The sequence below is a fragment of the Anser brachyrhynchus genome (genome assembly GCF_964034855.1).
Source record: "Anser brachyrhynchus genome assembly, chromosome: 1".
Lineage (NCBI taxonomy): Eukaryota > Metazoa > Chordata > Aves > Anseriformes > Anatidae > Anser > Anser brachyrhynchus.
Window position 1 is genome coordinate 149810230 of NC_137694.1, and position 23658 is coordinate 149833887.

The 23658-nt window shown below is 43.6% G+C and overlaps 1 protein-coding gene and 1 long non-coding RNA gene across 6 annotated transcripts in view; both read left to right on the forward strand.

The window, feature by feature from the left end:
* LOC308200209 overlaps positions 1 to 19271 on the forward strand; it is a 33866-nt gene extending 14595 nt beyond the window's left edge. For both annotated transcript variants that reach the window (XR_013955327.1, XR_013955328.1), the window contains one exon: positions 15107 to 19271. This is a non-coding gene — a long non-coding RNA (uncharacterized lncRNA). The remainder of the gene's footprint in view (positions 1 to 15106) is intronic.
* Positions 19272 to 21937: 2666 nt separating this feature from the next.
* The window catches only part of ARHGEF7 (Rho guanine nucleotide exchange factor 7), a 120527-nt gene continuing 118806 nt past the window's right edge, over positions 21938 to 23658 (forward strand). For 3 of the 4 annotated variants that reach the window (XM_080605402.1, XM_080605404.1, XM_080605407.1), the window contains exon 1: positions 21938 to 22289. In XM_080605402.1, coding sequence (XP_080461528.1) covers positions 22125 to 22289 — 165 coding nt within the window. In that variant the 5' untranslated portion in view covers positions 21938 to 22124. The remainder of the gene's footprint in view (positions 22290 to 23658) is intronic. The other variant, XM_080605405.1, reaches the window with a different exon arrangement.

The following is a 23658-nucleotide window of genomic DNA, read 5'->3' on the forward strand; positions in this document are numbered from 1 at the left end:
TCCCGTATTCCCAGCATTATAATACTAGAAGAATTCCCCATAGGTCTGTGAAACGTACCCTTATGCTGACCATCATTATGTTTCCCTTTCCTTCCAATGCTTTCCAGGGTTTTTCATTAGTTTGTCGTTTAAACACTATTCTTTACAAGTGTGGCTGGGATTAAACAGGAACATTGTTCAGAGAGAAAAGGGCTTCTGGTAGAACAGATGTCACTTGCAGGACCATATATCCCCTTCCCTTGGCAACAGACAGAAGATCTGGCTAACTTGTAAGTGGGCATCATGCCCTCCCAACAGATGGTCAGGAGTACGGGGAGCCAAAAACCCATCTATGGACATGAAATATGTTTAAGAGGGCATGTCTAGACACAAATGTTGAACTAGCTTTTTAAGCTGAACTTCTGTGCCCGCAGTCAATCTAGATGAAAGGACGTGTTTTAAAAAAGGAACATTCTGTGTCAACATATGGCTGCTTTGGTGTTTAGAGCTGCTGATGGTTATTGGGAGGGTTGAGGAGCAGGAGATCATAAAGTAATCACCATAATATAAGAGGTCTCCATTTTGGGTTTCTTTCTGTTGGGAATATCTAGGAAGAGACCAAACTAAAGTTCTGGTTCAGCTGAGTGAGTTTCACAAAATAAGTTCAGGAAATCAGAGGAATCTTCAGTACAGTTGCTGACCTAAACGTGCAGCCTTAGAACAGAATATCACCTCTGTTTTGGTAGAAAGTTGAACTTGTTTTCTTATGGTTTTGTCATATTTGCCAACAACATTAAGAATCAGAGCAGTTTTTATTGTCACAAATCTGTCTCACAAAATAAAGACGTTATCACATGGATGAGTGAGAACAGTTCAGGTGTGTGGCTTTTTATTATGCTTATAATAGTTCTTAGCAAGTTTTTAGGAGAAAGTCTACGTGTGCTACTGTAGCTGGGCAAGGAAATGTATATTGCAATAAGGATACATAACTACATCAAGACTTGTGCCCTAAACTTTCCTACAGCTGAAAATGCTCACTAGCATACAGTCTATACTTTACTCATGATCTGACTTTGCTCTTACCTGTTGAACTCTTACCCCTCTGAACTTGAAAATCAAGTAGGTTTAAGTCGGTTGCCTGGTGTGCTAGATAAAGCCATAGCAAGCTGTGATAAACACTGGTAAGAAGTTTACTGGCTAGCATTAAGAAATTGGTGGAGATTTATATGCATCAAGGCAGCTCAGCTGCAGAATTTGTTTTTGCATGTGTGTAATGGAGCAGCTGACTTCAGCTTTGAAGGAAAAAAGAGTCAAAGATTGATGAACTGAGAGAGGGACGGAGTATTTCTCTGTGAGATGAGAAACCGAAGGAACCGGCTGGTTCATTGCTGTGTCCTGAGAGCGATGGTGCAGGTGGAGCGTGTACCAGTACAAAGAGAGCCAAGTCACTCTGCATCATCAGCGCAATCAGGCAGCTCCCAATAATTGCCTTTCTTATGGCAAAAGAGAGGTTAACCTCTAGCTAGTGTGTGTTCTGGCAGAAACGCTACCAAATGCAACAATGATTTGGTAGTGTATGCACTTCCCTGGGGAGGCCTGGCTAGAGACTGTTAGGACGTTTCACTTAAAAGTGGAAATAGAAAACTATTGCGTAAGAATTATTTTCATTCACTGCCCAGCCTGTTTTGATGACCCAGGGCTGAAAAGTCACGCATCACATTGTCACTCACCTACACTTTCCACATGCTGGATCCAACTCCGTTCTGCTTCATGCTGATTTCACAGCTATACTTTTCACTGTAATTTCAGAGTATTTTGAATTCTGGTGTTTTCTGACATAGCCAAGATCATTTGCCTTGTGTGTTTTGTTTATTTTTTAATAACTGTATTCTGTATGGATGTACTATTTGACTGCATACATGTTGTTCCGTAGTTGAAGGAGACTATGAAGGCAATTGCTAAGTGATCTAGCAGTGTGCATTCAGGAGCACTCCTCATCAGTTAGTTCATAAAAGCCTTTTTTTTTTTAATTTCTTCAGCATGAAGTGCCCTGTGAGCTCAGTACCAGCTTCCTGGTATTTACCAGCCTGTTTTCCATTCTCTTTTAGCCCAGCTAAAAATTACTTTGACTAAATCCTAGCTGACACAAAGTCTCATGAGCAACATGAGGTTTGCTTATTAATAGTATTTTATTTCAATAATGAAATTCACAACTGTGTTGAATTGTAGTGCCCGCTTCTGCAGTGTTTCCAGGCTCCTTGTCTCTCTAGCATTAAAGCATGCACAGAGCTTGTAAGGAAGGGGAACACAGCCTGACCCGTGGGGTAGAAAAGTAAGTCTGCGTGTGAGTGCTGCGAAAATGCTCATCGAGGACCTAAATCCGTGCTTCTGTATACTGCCTGGAGAAATCTGACTGCAGTCCCACCTGCTCCAAGCATGCCTTTGCGCAGCCAAGTGTGTACACATGAGTACTATACCGAGCGCTTGAGTAAATCTCCAGACAAGTCTTATGGGAGTGTTACCTGGGTGAGGACGGTGTGGCTTACCTCTTATCATCAGGGAATCATATTTTCCAGTCCAAGACTTGCATAATTTGGCCCCAGTGCTTCCAAATCTGAATCTACCTAATTTTTAAGGTGTTGTTGGATTTTTGTTTTTTCATATTTTGCTAGGAAGAAAGTATTTTCATCCTCATTTACAGGCATGAGCTAAAATACTACCCTAATTAATAGATAAATTCCTATGTTTACAGAAAAAGAAAAAAAAAAAAGAATAATCTGATAGCAATTCATACTACTGCAAGGTCATCAGAAGGAATCTCACTGCGATGACTTTTGGTGGTGATGGCACACACATCACAAGCCACAGACCCAGGTGCACACTGAATGCAGACATAGGCCACAGGGGCGGTTCAGCTGCTGGGCTATAGGCCAAGGTGAGGGCAAAACTTTTCATCACTCTTGTGCAAGCTGGGCCACGATGTGGCATGGGGAGCTTGAGGAGACTCTAAAGTGGTAAACCTTCAAGCTGTGGACAGTGGGAAAGATGAGTTTTTAAACTGTGTGGGTTCAGGTTTCCCTCCATTCTGCATATAAAATAAAAAGGTCATCTTTGAGTTTGAATATGCAATAGGAGTGTGCACAGGGTGCTGCCGGTTTTCCTCACTTAGAAGCTTCTAGCTTATCAAATTACAGTCATTTATTTAGTAAATGTGTCATGTCAATGAACAATTATTAACTGAATATGCTTATGCATGTTACCATGGTTAATTCTACACACTTACTGCAGAACGGCTGCGTAAATTAGAAGATTATTGGTGTGGTTAATTTGTATGCCACATCTGATGCATAAAACAGAACTTTGCTTCCGATTTGTAGACAGAGCCATCGGGACACAGGGTGGCCTTGGGACAGCCAAGCCAGCGGGCACTGCTGCCTCATGTCGTTTGGTCTCAAGTTATTCCTCAGGTTAGACAGATGCAGGTTGCTAACCTTCATGGTTTTACTGCAACATTTGGTATTTTCCTTGAAACTTCAGCTTTTCTTTAAAAACCTCATTTCTTTCAAATAATAGTAAAGCCTCTAGCCCTAGATATTGGAGGGAGCTGCCTGGAAAGGTTAAAACAATGTGGGAAGGATCCTGGAGGACAAATAAATGGAGCTGAGAATGAATTACTGGAAAGCAAATCTGAAAATTTTTGCAGGCCCGTCCTCTTTGTATCTGAGGAATCGGTCTGGAATTTGTAAAGGTGTAGCGTGTTCAAAATTGTAAAACTATATGTAACAAAAAGCCTCTTTTTTCTGCAGTTCATTGTTTTTAATGCTTATTGAGAGGGTAAATGAGTTGGTACACCAAGTGGCTTGCTACATTAACCCCTAAATTTTTGAAGTTTATGTTCCTTGGCACCACAAGAAACTTTCCTTAAACTTTTCAGAAATGCTGATGTATTTGCAGGCTTTCTGGTGTCAGATTGGTTATTTTCTCCACAATTACATTTCTAGTATGGTACAGTGTTGTATTGCTTTAAAAAGAAATTTTAGGATTTTTTTTTTGTAGAACTTCATGTTTCTCTGATGAACTCAACTTCTGAATTACTAGCTTTATAAACCAATCTCAGCTTTCATTATACATAAAGCATCTACACATTTAACTTTGTAAAGAAATGCTTGAAAATATGACTGGAGCACACTCTAGAGGCTTAAAAACTCAACGGCAGATAAATAACTCTAAATTTATTCATATTTCAAATTTCATGATTTTTAAGCCAATCTCATGATTTTTTTTTAAGCTTGATTAGTTTCTGAGGAAGATTTGAAGCATGATTTATGGATAATATGGATTTACATATCTGCTGTTCATTAGGAGAACTATCTTTTACTACTTTTTATCTGCTGATGTGGAACTGAATGTTGTATGTTCCTGATTGCTAAGTCCTACAATCTAGGTCAGAGATGCATGAAACTCTGCCAGTTCATAAAGGTGGTGGTGCTATTTCTGGAGTGTTTTGGAAGCTTGCAAAATGTATCCTTGATAGATTTTATGAAAGGATTGTGTCCTGGAAAGGATGAATGCTACACTTCATAAAATTATTTGGAGGACTAAGACGTCTATATGTAAATGAAGATTTTAAACAGGTCTATGGATGTCATTAGGTTTTACCAAACTTAGTATGCCACTTAAAAAGGGTCATTACCCTATATTGAGGCTATATGTTCTGTGCCATTTTACATCTTGTCACTTGACTTGGGAACTTGCATGGAGAAATGGAAGTGCAAGCTTGATAAAAGTCTTGATTTATATGTTGCTTCAAATTGTCTGAGTTAAACCATGAGTCTATCCATCTCCACTCTGCAAGTAATTTTTATCTGCATAATATTTCCAATAAAACATGAAGCTCTTCAAGTGTAGCGAAAGGATTAGTGAATTCTTGGACTGCTGACACTTTAGAATAATGTTTAGCAATGGGTTCGAGTTACTCTCTTGAAGCATCGTGCAGCTATGGCTAGATGTCTAACTGAGTGACCTAGACAGCTGAGCGTTGTCACTGTATCTGAGCAGCAGTTCGTAAAATCATTCATGCTTTTTTTTTCTGGGCTGTCAAATAGGCAGCTATCATCACTGTCACATTTTTGTTGTTATTTTCAGCTATTTATTAGGCATACATGTTGCCTGCTTGGACCGTGTTGATCATATATTATTTTATGCTGGCACTCCAGAGCCTCAGAGATGAATCAAACCAAGGCATCCAAGTCTGGGTGTGGAGCACACATCCAGTGGTCACAAGACCTTTCCTTTTTTAAACTGCAGTTGCTGTCTCTGTTCCCACTTCTTTGGCTGGTCATTGCTTCAGGAAACAGAAGATCCATCCTCCGGTCTTAATTCCTGTGTTAATTACGCTGCCTACTGGAGCACCACAGGGCAGGACAAATCATAGAATCACAGAGTATCCTGAGCTGGAAGGGACCCACAAGGATCTTCAAGTCCCAACTCCAGGCACCACACATGTCTACCCAAAAATTCAGACCATGTGACTAAGTGCAGAGTCCAAATGCTTCTTACACTCCAACAGGCCTGGGGCAGTGACTGTCCCTGGGGAGCCTGTTCCAGTGTGCGACCACCCACTTGGTGAAGAGCCTCTTCCTGATGTCCAGCCTAAACCTTCCCTGCCTCAGCTTGACACCGTTCCCTCAGGTCCTGTCACTGGTCACTAAAGAGAACAGATCGGCGCCTGCCCCTCCGCTCCCCCTCGTAAGGGAGCTGCAGGCCGCCATGAGGTCTCCCCTCAGCCTCCTCTTCTCCAGGCTGAACAGACCCAGTGCCCTCAGCCGCTCCTCGTACGTCATCCCCTCTAGACTCTTCACCATCTTTGTAGCCCTTCTCTGGACACCCTCCAGTAGTTTCACGTCCTTTTTGTACTGTGGTGCACAGAACTGCACACAGTGCTCGAGGTGAGGCCGCACCAGCAGAGCAGAGCGGGACAATCACTAAATTTGGAGATGGAGACGTGGGCAAGGCAGCTGAGAGGTGTGCTAATTCAGTACGTACACACTGGAGCAGGGATTTCCAAGCTCTAATGCAGGAACTAACACTTACCTTCAGAACTACATTTACATTGAGTTTCTTTTACTTCTTCTTAGGCAGTAGAGAGCCTTTAGATTTTGGAAATTGTTTGAACTACTGCTATAGGCCAGTGAACTGCTGCGGTTGTAGTTACCAAGGCCTGGCAGAAACCACACAGCTGGAGGTCAGGGATAAAAGGGTGAAAAACCCTCAATGATAAAAAAATACCAACCAGGAGCAAAACCAAAAGCATTTATTCCCCTTACATGAAGTACAGCAAGAACACACCTGAACCGCTACATCAAAGTAAGACCTCTGATGATTATTAAGGTAAGGGAAGGCCATGGCTACAAAAAACGGTAGGAACAAAAAGCCTGAGTTGCTTTTCTGAAGAAAGAAATGTTCTGCATATCCCTATGGTTAGCTGGACAATGCATCTGGGCAGATTTGTTTTCCCTAAAATGTATGTACCACTCCAAAACAAAACAAAATAAAAAACCTCACTTTTGATTGAAAAATGGTTTACAAGTTGGGAAAACCAAAGCATTTTCTTTAAAAAAATAAACACAACTTTTTGCTTTTTTTTTTTTTTTTGTAAAACACATTTCTAGGGATTTTTTTACTTTGTCGATGCTACACATTCCCATCAGAAGATATTTTTACTCGTCTTACTGGTTAGTTTTCAAGACTAGATCAAATACCTCCAATTTTTCTGCCAACCAAAACTTCCCACCTTTCTAACTCCTCACTTTCTTTTCACCTCTCTTTCACCGCTTTTCTAATACCATCTGTGCTATTCATCAGTGTTTAATTCAATCTTTGCCAGCATTCTACATCCCTTACAATCTTGGGCTAGGCCAAACTCTGGTTACAGAAACAGTTTTGGCAGTACTAACTCTTGATTTCTATGCACACGTAGTTAAATTCATCTGGAAAGAAAATCTTATGTTTTCACAGTAACTACCTACAATGATAAAAGAGAAACAAAAAAGGGGAATAAAAGGGGAAAAAGAGACAAGGCATAAATAGGGTAAATATGAATGAGGAAGAGCGCATCAAGAAAAACAGAAGGAAATAAAGGCATGGGTCATGTAACTGGTCAGAGAGGGAGATAGCATGTAAGACACCTAAGAGAGTTTATATATATATCACTTCATCTTTCAACAAAGTAATAATAATTAAGATGAGATCTTCTTAGAGAAGACTGCATTCATTTTTGCTTCTTTCAGTGAGTTTGCTACAAGTCAATGTCTGATTTTTTTTTTTTCAAAAATTGTTCCTGATTGTGCAAATGCAAATAAAGACATGGAGTAATTTCTGCTTGCTTTGTAGTCTTTGTGTGTGCAAGCAGTACCTCCTTATATATAGCTAGAGGCTAGGGGAAAGCCGGTGTGGAGTGTTGCCAAAAGGGCTTGCTCGTTACCAGATTTTTAAAAAAATATTGGTTTTTTAAATACCACTGATTTTAAGTCTTGAGAAAAAAAAATACTCATTTTGTTGACTTTTTCTTTTTTTCAGAATTACAAAAAAAAAAACCACAACAAACACAGTTTAATGGCTAGTTATGTGAGGATACTTTGTAACACCTTTCTATAAACATTTTTTGATTTATTACTCTTTATGTTCTCCAGGTTAGTGTTCAGCTCTGCTTATTTTGAATTGCTTGTATAGCTGCCTTTGTCCTTTGCTAAAATAAAGAGGGATGTTCACACTAGGGCAAAATTAAGAAAATCATGCAGTGGCTCTATAGTTTTTAGCTACTATTATGCACGAGGGTGTGTGATATCAGTCAGTGTGGACCGATAAAATCGTGGTGCCTGAGTAAAATCCGTATGTACGCTGTGGTCTGAACTCTGCAGTGAAAGTTGGAGGGAGCCTTTCACCGCTGGGGACGTGACAGGAAGCAGAAGCTGCTCTGGCTTGGATCTGTAATGAAGTTAGCTCCAATTCATCTAGCTCGTCTTACTGGTAGGGGGAGGCACTGTGAAAGCAATTATTAGGAGACAGAGCTGAGAACATCACTGAGCTCAGCATACTAAGCTTTTGAGCTTTTGTGATTTTATTAGATACGTGGATGAGGTCACCTTTAAAAATAGCTGAGAGGAAGAGAAAGGAGAAAAGATGTGGGTTGCCTAAAGTTGTGCTGCTAAAGAAATCATGGAGCCTCTTGCTAATACATGGTGGTTCATTTTGGGCTGCTATTTTCGTTATTCTTAAAGATATGCTGAGAAATTGAGATTCCTCTCTTCCATTTTGTTTACCTGAAAATTCTTGAGGAGTAAATCAGAATCATTTTTGTAAATGCAGCCTCTAGTCCTGGAAATTCATAAGGAATCACTGCAGTTTTTTTGGTCTTTTTGGTCTTGGGTGACCAAAGAGAAATTCTGTTTTATGCCTGCATTTTAAGGCCAGAAGCATGAGCGATTATTTAGTTTGACATTCTCCATTCACAGGTCTCGTCTGAAGTCATATTCATGGAGGCTCCATTTGATAACTGGCTGCTGTCTCATCTGCTTGCTCAGTACTGAGTAATAAAATGCCTTGAGCTTATTCCTATGCAGTTTTTCTAATGTCAAGGTAATTAATATGAATTTTCTTTAGCAAATACCATCTAAAACTGCTTGATTATTGATCTTTCTCTTAGAGCTGTAACTCTAGTTCACATTGTATTTTAGACTGTAATTTAGAATCGGTGGTATCTTTCTATTCCTGTGTTTGATATATAAAAGCTTCTGTATGAAATCGTCACGCTTGAAGGGGCAGCAAGGTTCACGTAGTGCATCTTCCTGTTCCCAGGCAGGAACATGCAGAGATACATCACTTCTGACAGATATTTGTCTCGTGTTTTCTTAAAGGTTGCAGACAATGCTAAGATTACAACACCTCCCCAGAAAAATTGTAAAGACGTTTCCCAGTGTTGGATCTGAATTTGCCTTGCCACAGTTTAAACCTGTTCCTTCTCATTTCATGCACCACAGACACGGAAAACACATTATTTCCATCTGTTCTGCAACAGCCTTTCTATGTGCTTGAAGATTTGCTCCATCTTTTCTCATAGGCCATACGTTTTGTGTCTTGTTCCTTCCTCGCATTCTCACTTTCCCCTTGCTGTTATCAGTATCTTCATTAGCACATGTGCCTGTTGTTATTCTTAATGTTATTTTATTTTTGCCTCAAGTACTTGGAGTTAGAATCTTCACAGGGAATAACTCCTGGATAGTGAATCATCAAAACTTGTTTTTATAATTTAGCTGGATTATTCTATTCATACTGGTAAAGACACAGGATTTCTAAAGCCAATACATCAAGAATTTTTGCCAAGTCATTGGAATTTAAATAATTTATTTAAATGCTGATTTCAATATTTATATAAATACTGATTTCAGTTTTCAGCTCCCCATTGTAAAAGTGCTCTCCACCTGGAAAGCGGGTAGGTATCAGTTTTGTTTGCCTCTGGTTTCTGGATGTCACAGTGGATGATTTTTGTGCAGGTGTCATTCCTTCCAGTGAAGGAATCTATATCATCTATCTATATCTATATCTATATCTATATCTATATCTATATCTATATCTATATCTATATCTATATCTATATCTAATCTACATCTATATCTATCTATTTATATATACATAATAGATATAGATATCTAGATCTCTGTATCTTGTCTTCCAGAAAGATTTAGCTTTGAATTAGCTAGAAGACTGGCACTACAGGCTGCCGGAGGGTTTGCCTGGCTTGCCTCTAGCAGGTAGCTCTTGTTGTGTGATGGTACTCACTTCCATGCCCTGCTTTCAACAGCGAAACTTCAGTGCTCTCTGCCATGCAGACCTCAACCATTTCCTCTCACCTCATTGCAGAGCAGAATCCTGGTAACTGAGGTCAGAAGGGACCCCTGGATGTCTCTAGTCCAGCCTCCTGCTCAAAGCAAGGCTACCTGCAGTTAGATCAGCTCATGCCAGGCTTTCTCTAGTCAAGTTTTGAATAACTACAAGGATGGAGTTTCGACACCCTGGAAGCTGCTTCTTCTGGGCAACCTGTCCCCATTGCTCTCCCTGTGGCTTTTCATTTCCCACATCCACTCAGAAGTTCCTTGCAGCGACTTGAGTCTTCACCGCATGTCTCCGAGGAGTATCTGGTCCCATCTCCTCTGCAGCTCCCCATTAGGTAAGTTAGGCAGCAAACATGCCTCCTCAGCCTGCTCTTTTCCAGGCTGAACTAACCCAGCTTTCTCAGCCTCTCCTTTTATCTCACAGGCTCCAGCCCCTCAGCCATCCTCATCCTGTGCTGGACTGGCTCTAGATGGCCGAGAAGTCTCTCGTTCTGCAGGGCCCAGGACAGGATGCAGCGCTCCAGAAGCGGCCTCACAAATGGGAAGCATCCCTTCCCTTGCCCTGCTGGCTGCGCTCTAGCACTGAGCACACGAGGCAGCAGGGCTTCAACGTGGCTGAGCTAAAGTTTCTGTGCTGAGCTAAAAAGTTTCTGTACTGACCTAAAAGTTTTATACTTTTTTCCCCTTTTGCTTCAGGCTGTTCCAACGAGTTTTCTTCAGAAGTAATATTTTTGCCTAGTCACCACGCAGGCAGCTTTATCTAGAGCTTTATCCCTCTCTGTAGTCCTTTGCACTCCTTTGTGCTACCAGCACCATATGCTTCCCGTGTCTTCAAACAAATGGGAACTAATGGCTGTGCTGGAAATTGATCTGTGTACAGGCTTGCGTTGTATAAAGCCTGTTTAAAGGAATAACTCTCTGCAGATCTCATTTTCTTCTATGTGTCAACATTGTGTCAACATTATTAACTGAATATTCAGATCGTTTGCAGCATTCCTCCCATCACTGTATTAATACCTCTTGCAGAAGTGAAAAGCGGAGGCTTCGTTGTACTGTGGTTGGCAAACTCTTCTACGCTTTATTTTGGGAGCTCAACTGGCTGCTGCAGAGGGGCAGTTTCCGCTCCGTCTGAGCACATCATGTGCTGGTTAAATACCTCAATCATGAACATATGTTACAGGAAATGCAGTCGTAGCACATAGCTTTTTTTTTCTTTTTTTTTTTTTGTTATTCTTAGAGTTATGACTAAAGGGCAGTGTCAAAGTTCATGGTCTAAAAGTGAAGAGTTCTTGACAGTCATCCTTTTTTTTTTTTCTTTTTAGGTCCTTTAACTTGAAACACTACTCTTCTTGGCTTTAAATGGTAACTTAAAGCTGTAATTTACAGTAAACAATTAAATACCTTTGTTGAAGCTAAATTAGCTTATGAGAGACAGATTCTAGTGTTTACAAAGCTAATAAAAGAATATTATTTGACTATAAAAAGTTAAATTCTTTCAAAGTTTCTTTGTGTATTTTCTTCTGAGTTATTATTTCCACCATTTGGAAGAGGAAGCTAAATTATATCCAGCTTTGTAGTCCAGCAGGCTTGACATGTCATCAGTAATTTTTTCCCTTTTTATTAGTTTATTTTGCTGTAAATTATGAATACGTATATTTCAGATAGAACTATACAGTTTAATACATACAGCTCTAAAGCATACTTTAAAATGAAGCAAATAATCTGCCTTGTACTTTGCAAATTAAAACATACAAACAGAGTATTAAATAAAAGGGCCTGGGGTCCAAACTTTTATCTTATTGTATGGAATAGTAGCTCTTCCTCAAACAGTCCTGCTGTGTCTTTTTGAGGATTAAAAGCCCTTTCCATGCAAATAAGACTATCCAACTTTGTCACACAATACATAATTATGTTTAATTACTGCTATAGAAGATCTGCTGTTATAGTTGTTTAGGCAAAGATCCCATGGTATTTAATAGGGACTGAATAAAAATCGTGGCGTCAATATGTAGTTACTATGAAGCCAAACGTGCTATGGACTGGTTCTGTGTATTGGTTAAATAAACTTATATGGTGTAGGACTATTTGATCCATAATTCTCACTGGCTGGAGGCTTCTAAGGCTTAAACTTTTGAAGAAACTGGGATACTAGCAGAAAGAGCATAGATAAAGATCTCAAGTAATTGCAGAACTCATTGCTTTATTATTTTCATTTATATTTTATGTATGCAGAAAAATTAGCTCTGGTCCAAACGCAGTGTTGCATCTGTAGAATGAATAGTTCATTGCAGCTTCTGTATAAAAAACAACCTTTATTTAGATCAATATTAAAAATCCTGAGAGATTCAGAAAAATTTTACCTGGACATGAGTTATTTTTTCATGAATTAAAATCAAGAGGAGAGAATGATGAAGGAAAATCCCTATAAAGTTCCCCCTGGAGTTTTCTCTGCAGTCTTTTAATTTGGGAAAAATGAAGCTTGTATTCAACAGGATGGGGGAAGGAGTCTGGAAAACATATGGTCTTCTTGTGTAAGTGCTTCTCTGGTTGTTTTGCACTCCCTCCGTACCCAGTTGAGTCTCCGGATCCATTCTCCATAGGGCAGGAAAGTGCAATGGTGTCTGGTGGGGTATGATGCATCTTCTGTAGCAAAAGTGAAGCGTCCTTTTCCGATGGGTGCAAAGTGCAGGCTCTGAGGGGAGCTCCCCTGCTGGAGCTGGTGAACGGTCCAATTCCACTTTTAAGGGGATAGCAACAGTGGGCAGTGTCTCTGAGTTTTCATTTGTCATTTCAGAGAGTTATTAATGACCTTCCTTTCTTCCTATGGAGACAGGCTGAGAGAGCTGGGGACGTTCAGCCTGGAGAGGAGAAGGCTCTGGGGAGACCCCACTGTGACCTTTCAATACTTAAAGGGGTCTTATAAAAAAGATGGAGAAGGACTCTACTCGGGTAAATGATGATAGGACAAGAGGGAATGGCCTTGAGCTAAAAGAGGGTAGATTTAGACTAGACATTAGGAGGAAATTCTTCACTGTAAGGGTAGCGAGGCCCTGAAACAGGTTGCCAAGAGAAGTTGTGGATGCTTGTGGTGCAGGGAAAGTTAACTCCATCCCAGGCAGATCCAGTACAATGCCCCATCCCTGGAGGTGTTCAAGGCCAGCCTGGATGGGGCCTTGGCCAACCTGGTCTGGTGGGTGGCATCCATGGCAGGGGGGTTGGAATTAGATGATCTTTAAGGTCCCTTCCAACCCAAACCATTCTATGATTCTATGACAGGAAACAGTGATGTTTGCCTTTTTCTCTTGAAATATTTTACGTATGTGTGGAAGATGTTCAAAAGACTTATTTTTAAGTTGGTTTGAGCAAAGGGAGTGCAGTCATACAGGCATGACAGTGGCTGATTGCATTTATCTCCTAGCTGGTCTGGAAAATAAGCCAAGCTTAAAGCTGAACTGCTGAACAGCTCTAATGTCAAGAGCAAAAAGTTGGAATTGGTGCAGAGGAGCCCACTTGTGAACAATCTGCTTTCTGGTGGCTAAGCCTCATTTGTTTTGTATTGGTGGAGTTGTCTGAGCTTGAAATCTCAGGTGGAGCAGTCCTGGTGAAACTCTGTCCCCTGTGTGTGTAGTCATGCTAGACAGATTTCGATGGTCAACTCCACAGCTTGGGAAGTTACACTAAAGAAACTAAGAGTGCTAGCTTTTAAATATTACTCATCTATGAGTTTGATGGAAGGGATTATTCTTGTCAGTAGAAGTTGCAAACAGAAGTTCCCACAGATTAATCTGATGTGCTGCAATGTCTTTTGAAAAAGAGATAATATGCAATTTCATACTTTATGATTGAAGCATTACTTTCCCTTTCTTTTACACTGAAATCTAGGAGAACAAAAAGAGCAAGACACTGAGTGTTTTTTGAATATTTTGTCAGTCCTTTCTCATGTAAAACTCTCAAGTTACGTTCTGAGAGTTTGCTTGAGAATGGACTTCAGTGTTTGCCTTCTCTATCACCTAATTAAACAGGCCTGTTTTTGAGAAGTATTTTATCGGTAGGCACAAACAAATATGCTGGAGTGTAATGATGTTACAATAGTCATTACTGGTCCAGACAGTCTTATGAGTTTGGATAGAAGAAAATGACGTGAAAGCAACATGGATTTGAACCACAAGGATTCCACAAGGATTCCAATACTCAATTTCAACCTTTTTTTTTTTTAACCCCCCCCCCCCCCCCTTTTTTTTTGGAGGCTTTGCCTCATTTCCTACTATATATTTGCAAGGTTAAATAGTTAGATCAAGTTATTTTGGTGGTGTTATTTCTGCACAGTGGCATTAAGCCATGACATTCAATCCACAGCAGTAGAGCCAAATAACATTTGAGAACCTCTGTGTGCATTATTTATGTCAGACATCAAAGTGGGAGGCTCACATTTAGGTCTGACCCCACCCTTGTTATTAAGTTTAAAGGCGATGGCAGTGCTGTTATGAGTTACACATCAGCGATAAACTGGTTACAAAACATATCTGAATATGGAAACACCTCAGATTGTCTCGGTGTGATTAGATGGTGAATGTAATTTACATGTTGAAGAGTGGAGAAGTTCTTCCTTGTACTAACAAGCATACATAAAACAATGTCTCTAGCAGGTTTCCTTCCCTTAATGTCCTTTGCTTCTTAAGTTATTGTTTTATACACTTCCTAGTCCCAAATTAGTGCAGGTAGTACTGATTTAGCGCTATTTAGTATTGATGTAGTGATTGCTCATGTTTTTTTTTCTGACCGACATACATAATGAGAAGCTTTTCATTTCTGAACTGAACAGTTATGGACTTGTTTTGCTATTGAACTGAATATGCAAATAATTATGAGGAAAATAGGCAGCGCTCCCAGAAAAGCCTCTGGTTTCCAAGTCTCGTCCAATTAGTAAAGAAGGAAGCTTTCTTACACAGCTTTTATCACGGCCCGTTTCACTGATCAGATAGTGATTATGAGCAGAGATGAGACTGAATACTCTTCAGATCGGAAAGCAATTATAGAGTCAATCCATTATAGCAATTACCGATTAATGTAATATAGCCATCGCATGTAGTCATCGCAGGTAATATGCTGAAAATAAACAGAGATCTCCAGTGCTCTGGAAGTGCCCTAGAAAATCCAAGGTAAACACTGAAAAGCTTATTTTGCTTAATTTAAAAGCAGATTTTATCTTACCTTTGCGATGTGTTTCCCTTTTGCAGCTATATCTGATAAGGAGCTGGAATATGCCTGCTGGAAACTAGATGAGTGATGCGGAAGCAATGACTGCAGAGCTGTCTTTCAAAATACGCTTTACATAAATGTCGAAACTCTCCATTGGGAGCTTAGGAAACATCAGCACCGGAAAAGGAGACAAAAATTTCAGGCAATCTTCAGCCCAGGGTTCTTACAAGGTTTTATTATCCAGTTCCTGTGCTTAAAAGCAAGAATATCCCATTACTTTGTCGGAAGCGGGAGGCTTTATACGAGGCCACTGAGTGATGGAGGCCTGACTCATTCCTTGCAAGGGTCATTTTCATGTGGGGCAATAGCTTCACCTGAAATACGCCAGGAGAAATTAAGTGAAGGCAGACCAAACAGATGGTTAATCGCTAAGCGATGACATTACCTAAGCTTGAGAACTCTAGGAAATCCAGCTTGATGGTGACTCTTATTTCTCCTCTCCGAGCAGCTGTGATGTGACTCTGTGTATACACCTTGGCTTTTATAAATTTATAGATCTTCAGGATTCAAGGCCTCTGGAAGATCTTATTTACGAAGATGCTTGTCATGTGATTACTAGTTAATCAGGACACACTTTGTAGGTTTATTTGGCTAAAGTTAAAAGCACTAAAAATGCTAATTGCTGCAAACAGGGCTATAAAAGGCAAGGAACAATATCCAATTTCTTTAACATTGGGAGCTCAAAGAGAAAAAGGCAAAGGGCTGAGCTGAATAACCATCTCCATAATCCATCTCCATCAGGTGACTGCAGTATTCACCTGCATGAAAGAGAGCAGCCAGAGGTGCGTGGAGCTTGTGAGGAGAAGCAGAAGGGCAGGGGGCAGCTCCCTCAGGCGGCCCTCTGCCCACCTCCTGGTCCTGGTAGCAGCACCACTGCAAGCCCTTTAGTCTGGGTAGGTAAAGGTTTGGTAAGCTAGGTGGGTCTTCAGCGAGACTTTTGCTGGAACAGTTCATTTTGTGCTTGGCTTCTTTGAAAAGGAGCACTTGGAGAATGTGTTACTGCTGGCTCAGAGGGGCAGAACCAAGTCTGAAGTGAACCAGCGGTGATACAAAGGTCTGCAACCTAAATGGATGTAATATAAATATAAGATCATGAGGGCTGAAAGGGTGCAGGTGCTAACTGTAAGGCAAATGGTGACATTCGTTATCTGCAACATTTATTGACTGTAACATATATTGGCAGATCATTAAACGGCTTCTTTCACCTTGACACTTCAATACCAACTGCATGCGAAATGTACGTAGTCAACAAATCGTACTGTAGGACTAAAAATAAAAACTCCATAACCTCACGTGGTCTGCTGCAAAAATAGTCCAGGGAGCACTTAAAAGCTTGATCGAGCTGATAGCCGCTCTCGCTGAGCCTTGCTGCGTGCCACACGCGGGCTGTGGCCAGGAGCCAAAGGGAGCAGGCTCCCAAAGCCCTCCCTGCCCGTACCAGCAGTGCAACCCCTGCACCCAAAAAACAGAAGGAGGGAGCAGGCAGGCGGTGACACTTGCTGTGCCATGTGGAGACGGTGATTTCCCATGTAAATAAGGAGTAATCCAGTTTTCTGGTTGTATCAGATGTACTGGGATCAACGTGTGGAAATGTTATCACACGCGTGCTGACCGGAGAGTTGCTCATTTTGTTGCTGCTGACCAACGCAGTGACCCAGAACCTCTAGCATCTCGCTGTTCTCCTCCCCCCTCCTGTCCTATGTGCTGCCTTTCCACCCTCCTGTACTTCAGAAACTTCTGGAAAAATGCCTGCCTACTGCCCGGGCCTTTGGAGTCAAGGAGGGGACAGGCTATTGGCACCACTAGCAGGACCCTACTTCGCTCTGGTAGGGACTGCATTTTTAAAAGCAAACTGGCAGAGATCTGTGGCAAACTTTCATGGGGCTGGAAAATATTTACGGAAAAGAACACTACAAAATACGTGCAAGGGTCACCATGCGTGGCTTCCAACCCAGTGGCCCTGTACCTCAGAGAAGAGGATTTTCTTCCATTAACCTAGTTTACCAAGTGAATTTTCCATGCAGCGCTGAACGAGTGTCATTAGCATTCACTCGGAGTGAAGGAATGGCTTTGACTGTGGTTCTGCTTATTTGACTCCTCACACTAAACGGTATCCATCATGATGAATGCTTGGCCCACTTTGATTCTGGTAGGCAAAGCACAAATTCTGCTGGGTGATTTCTGCTGAGGAGCAGAGCCTGGGCAAAGCCCAGTCCCTGCTACTGCAGTCGAGTCGTATAATCACTTTAGTCCTCTCGTTGCACTTCTTTCTAAAAATGGCTGGGTGACTCGCCCCACTACTTCTTATTAGCACTGAAATATTTTATGGCTAGAAGAATCGAGCCTTTTTCTGATTTCCAGCATAAATTTATTCAGGACCTCTTTGTATATTCATTTGTTTTTGTGCTAGCATTGTCCTTAAGCTTAAATAGCCCTGGTCTATCTGTGATATTTACTCACTGATGTATTTATAGACAGCAATCCTATCCCCTTTCTCAGGCTTTGTTTTGCCAGGCTAAACAAGCCAGGCTCTCAGAAGATCACTGTCACTCTTCTAATGACTCTGTTCCAGTGTGATTTAATTTTTCCTGAATGTGGTTGTCCAAGTCTCTGCGCTGTACTCCAAATGAGGTTTTACCGATGAGTCTGCAAAACTCTTACCCTTACTCTGCCCAAAACCCTCTGTCAGGTATATCCTACAATCCTCTTTTTCTGGACGGTCATGTCAGTGCTCTGTAGTAAGAGTTCAGAGCAAAAGTTTTAGGGCTCACTGTTTAAAAACGTCACAGATTCATCAACTTCAAGGCAGCCGTGACAACTGCTACCAGCTGGGGATCTGCATTTGATATTTCAGCCTGCAGGACACAGCTTTCTCTGTGACTGGCCTGAAACTGCAGAGGCACTGCCAAATTCCCTTCCCCCAACACCTTCCCCAGGGGAACCACTGATTTGCTTCCGCCCAGCCTGTGTTGTTAAAAAAGCACTTACTCCATCTCATGCTAACAAAACGCAGGGCAAATTTTGGTAAATACTGTCCATTCAGAATGCACACATTAAAAAAAAAAATCAAAACCTTGACTCCTTTTTTGGTTTAAATTCAAGCCCTTTTCAATCATTTCTAGCCATTTTGATTTCTAGACATTCAATCCCCGTCCTTCATTTCTTCCTCAGTCCTCATTACGTGTGAATAAAATACTTCCAAAATGGCAATTAAAATAGATTTCTTTCCACAGAGAGAGCTCTTGTGTGACTGCACCGCTGACTATTGTCCTTCTTCATTTCTTCCTTTCTCAGGTCTATCCTTCATCTTCTATCATGCGTGATTTAGACTAAGCCCTCAGTTGCGAGGACCGTTATTTTATATTCATCTCTGCCTGAAGTGGAGATACTTATTATTGGTTCCTGAAAGAATAAGGAATATAACAGATCAATGCCATTATCCTGAATTGCACTTAGAGGACAAAGGTAGTGTAGCTGTTGAATTGATGGTCTCAGGAGCACGGAAGCAGAGCTACATTTGGGGCTATCACAGGCTTGCCAGAGGACTCTGCGGGTATTTCCATCTAAAGATCACAGCCAGGATAAAAGCTACAAAAGCACCAATGACCGTGATAAAGCTTATAACACAGAGAGTTGTCTTAATTGCCCTGTAAAATGAAACAGACCTTAAAAAAAAACTTCAGACTGTTAAGACCAAGACTGCTCAGGCTCTGCACTCAGCACAGTGTGTACCATGAAACCCACTGGGGATGCCCAGTCTGCCTGGCCACCTGTCCTGGAGCTGAGCACCATGGTCCCGAGCATCAGGGTGCCTGTGTCCCGTTGCCAAACACGCGCTCCAAGAGTCCCCTATCTGTGCTTCTGCACCAGCACTGTAACTGCACTCCCTATGGTACTCATTCGTTTATGCTTGGTTGACAAGCTCTCGGCACCAGAAATTTTGCATCTGCCTATATAAATACTTTGGCACCTCGAAGATAATTAAAGATATTGGGTATAAAGTTATCCAAATATAACCATGTCTCTGTTGTTGGTCTATTTTTTTCCCCCACTCATATCTTCTATCCATTTTTCTCTTCAAGTTCATTTTATTTTATTGATCCATTTGTATTTATTTCCTTCCTCTCTCTCTGTCTTCCTTGTACTCACTAGAAAACAAGGCACAGCTTAGTCCGGAGGAGAGCATACTCTCTTGCTGCCCTCCTCACTAAGATTAATGCTTTTGGAGAAGAGAAGCCGAGGCTGACCGAGCCTATGCTTGCTGCAGGTTCCTGTCCTGCCTTAGCTACTAAAGGCATCTCTCCGAGAGGAGACAGGCAGACAGCTCTCCAAGTGCCTGCCCTCGCTTTGTCAGAAGCAGCAGCCTCCTATTCGCAATGGGAGCGCAGAAAACGTGACCACGTGGCTTCATCCATGTAGAGGGGTCCTCTACTCTGTATTTCTCCGTCTTCACCTGTGCTGGTACTGTGAGGCTGGCGGGTCTGCCTTCTGAGGTCTCTAACTCCATCTCTGGCATACAGATGCATGTGTGACAGCGGGTAACTGCGAGAGCCCTAGCTCCCCTGCCAGCTGGAGGTACTCCAGGGCACTTTTGAAAGGTAGGTTCAACCAGACGTGGAAACATACCTCTGAGTTTAAAACAAGTGTTACTTTGTTGGAGTGAGGCTTTTACTTTAAGGGTTGGAAAACTCCATAGGGCAAATCTACAGAGACAGTTACCTACTGCACAGGAATCCCAGGACAGTGATTGATCCAGTAAGACCCCTACATAGCTAATTACAGTCTGTCAAGGTGATTTCTATCCAAGCTGGACTGATATTTAATTAGTCTCCTCCCCATTGAAATGCTGACCTTGGTTTGGCACAGGGAAAGCAGAGAATTGTGTATCTGGCCAGAGCACCTCATTGCTGCTCCAGGAGCTGACAGATGAGGTATTAATAGCTGGAAATGAAAAATGGAAAATGGGAGTCCAAAATGGAGCAGGAGCTTTCTCTACCTGCTATTTCCTTCCTCTCCTTTTCTCCCTTCCCTGAAAACTGTTGCTCGCAGGCTGAAAGATGGAATAAAACATGCAGGAGTACGATTGCCTTTTCATCACTTTCAGCTTGGGGTAAATACTCAGGACAACTCAGCCTATACTGCAGAATACAGGAGGTATCTCCAGCATCAACTTTTCATCAAATTGAAAATTGGCAATTTATTCCCGCTGTTTTGTCTTTCAATCACTAGCTAATCCATGGCAGAAATTTACCTTCTACCTTGTGACTGCCTGGTTTCTTTAGTAACTTTCTGTGAGACAAAAGCTTGCGAAAGTCCAAAGAAATTATCAACTGTTGAATCTTTATTTGCTGAAAACGATGTGCTGCTAGATCTACAACATCTCTGCCAAATCTGGCTAACGTATGTCTTCATCTCTTTCAAAGAGGGGTCCAGATCTTCATATTAAACTAAACTAAACTAGAACTAAAACTAAAAATATAAAAATCTCTTTGTGTAAAGAGAGTTTCCTGAAAGTTTCCTGAACCTACTACATATATGCTCTGTATCTATTCTTTATGAGTCAATACCAAAATGACTGTTTCATCTTTGTGTATATTTAAAAATGTTTTATAGAAAAAGGTAGTTAAAGTCATGCCTTTTGATGTCTTCAGAAAGGTTTTAGGTTGCTTAAATATTACCATATGGGGTTCCCAAATACAGGGCATCATCAGCTTATGAATGGTTTAGAAGCAAAAGTGGGACCGAAGTCAGGACGTAAAATAATCTGAACAGCTTTGATGGTGAAACAAAGAAGAGAAAGGAGAGAAAACTGGTCATGATGACATGCCTCATCCTTCGTGTTACTTCAAAACCTTCCCCCCCGATATAGCTTGCGCTCACGGGATGAGGTGGATGCAGAATATCAGTCAGTCCTAGCAGCTTTTGGTACAAACAGGACCGAGACTGGCAGGAGGAAAGCACAGAACAGGCAAGCACTGTGGAAGGTTGGATCACGGTAAGCACCTTCCAGGGGGAAGCCTGAAAGGAAAAGAAGCTGGGAAGAGACTGGCATGTTCCTCAATCTTTTGGGCACCTCCACCCAGATTTGGAAAGATTTGGAGGCCGCTCCCCTGCCTTGGGGAACTCTTGGACGTGGTTAAGCTATCCGTGCTGCTTTCTGAGCACAAGAAGTAGGTGGGCTTGTCTTCTCCGTAGCTATCTGGTAGGCAGCTGTTGCTCCAACGAGGCATCAAAAAGGCAAAGCGGGAAAACAAAAGTCTCAGATGGTTGATGCCGAGAAATGTTGGAAGAGATATTGCACCTCAGGTGTCAGAGTTTAAGAAAATCCGCCTGTATTATGGATTAGGGTTGGCTTATCTCATCCTGGGTCCAAAGGCACCACTGCCCTTTGGCAGAAGATTTGATTACAGTTGGGGGATCATGGAGCCATTTGGGCTGGAAGGGATCTTAACGATGACCCAGTTCCAACCCCTCTGGGCAGGGGTGCCGCCCTCCAGAGCAGGTTGCTCAAGGCCCCATCCAACCTGGCCTCGAACACCTCCAGGGATGGGGCACCCACAGCCCCTCCGGGCAGCCTGCGCCAGCGCCTCACCGCCCTGAGAGCGAGGAATCCCTCCCAGCGCCCGACCCAAACCCGCCCTCTTTCACCCGAAAACCTCCCCCGGAGGCGGCCGGGCTCTCCCCCCGGCCCTTGCGCGCCCGCGGAGGCGGCTCGGTGAGGGGCGGCCGCTGGGGGGCAGCCTCCGCCCGGCCCTGGCGGAGCCTCCGCGGGCGCGCAAGCCCGTGATGTCAGGGGGCGGGCAGGAGGCGGCTCTGCGGTTGCATGTGTGTGTGTGTGTGTGTGTGTGTGCGAGCGTGTGTGACACGGGGTGGCGGTGTGACGGCGGGGCGTCGTCATCTGCATTCACATGGGGGAGGCGGGGGCCTCCGCTTGAAGCCCCCCCCCTAAAAATCATCCCCCCCATCATCATCATCATCATCATCATCTCCGCGGCCATGACTTCGGCCGAGCAGACCGTTACGTGGCTGATCGCCCTGGGCGTGCTGGAGTCGCCCAAGAAGACGGTGGCCGACCCCGAGGCTTTCCTGCAGTCCTCCCTGAAGGACGGCGTGGTGCTCTGCCGCCTCCTCGAGCGCCTGCTGCCGGGCTCCATCGAGAAAGTAAGCGGCTCCTCGGCATGGCGGGGACGGGGAACGGGCTGGAGGGGGGGGGGCTGCACCGGCTTTGTGCGGCCGGGGGCGGCGGCGAGGCGCGGGGGGGCACGGCGGCGGCCTCCGCCGCCGCCGTGCCCCCCGCGCCTCGCCGCCGCCCACGGGGGACCCGAAGGTTGGGTGCTGAGTTTCCCCGTGGGGACGCCGAAGAACCCCCCCCAAAACCCCCCAACCCTCCCCGCCCACCCCCCGCTTTCCCAATGATAATAGCAACCCCCAATTAAATTCCACGGCGTCTCTCCAAAATAACGCCGCGCGACGCGGGCTGGTTTAAGGCGTTTTGTTTTGTTTTGTTTTGTTTTGTTTTTTTCTTTTCGGTGGGCTGGCGCACCTGGGAGGCCCGGTGGGGAAAGTTTCCCCGCGGGGATGAGCGAAGGTCACGCGCCGTGCTGGTGGCCAAGTGCGGGGTGGAGGGGGGGTGTCAACTTTTTTGGCTTTCGTGGCTTCTTCAAGTCGCCCGCCGAGCCACGAAGTTTGGGAGCCACCACTCCGAGTTTGGTAGGGCGCCGAGCTCGGCTTGCCACGCACAGGAGCTGTCGCTGCTTTGCGCTGCGCCATGACACAGAGGTCCGGGACTGGAGTCCCTTGGGCTCAGTGGGGTCATTCCTGTCCCCGTGAGCAAACTGGGGACATAGAAACCACCCAGGACCACCACCAACACGACTGGAGCCGTGAGAGCTCCTGCACGAGCAGCATGAGGCCCACCACAGGTGACGGGCAGAGCTGCCTGGGATGGCCGCCACCACCTTTCCCCTCCAGTTGCCACGTGCGTGTTGGAGCTGAGAACGCTGCGCGCCCGCTCCAAGGCTTTAGGTGCTGAGCTGCGGGGCAGGGAGAGGCGTTGGGGAAAGGCCTTCCTCTTCTGGAGGTGTCGGCCAGCATGGTGGGACGGTGACCTGAGCTTGTCATGAGGAACAGGCTCTACAGCAGGCTTGAAAATAAACACGAGCGTGACAGAAATAAGTGCTGGAAGAGTGTTTCTCAACTTCACGTGCTTTTCTCTGTACGGTGTAGCTAGGAGTGGCTCTGCTGATGTGAACGAGAGGCTCTCTCTTGTTTCCACCTCAGAGCAGCCAACACCTCAGATGTTGGGGTCCCTTCCCGACCCCAAGTCCAGGGGAGGCTTTGCAGAGGGGCAGAGCTGCCTGCAGCCTACCCCATGCCCAGCGCAGCGCACCGGGAGCTGTCCGTGGGGTGTTGGGATCTGTCCTGTGCACGTGGGTGTGGACCTGGTGGTGTGGAGACAGGAGGTCTGGCAGCAGGTGGTGGTGGGTGGGCTGGGGCCGCTGGGAGAGGCGAGGAAGAAGAGCTGCTGTGG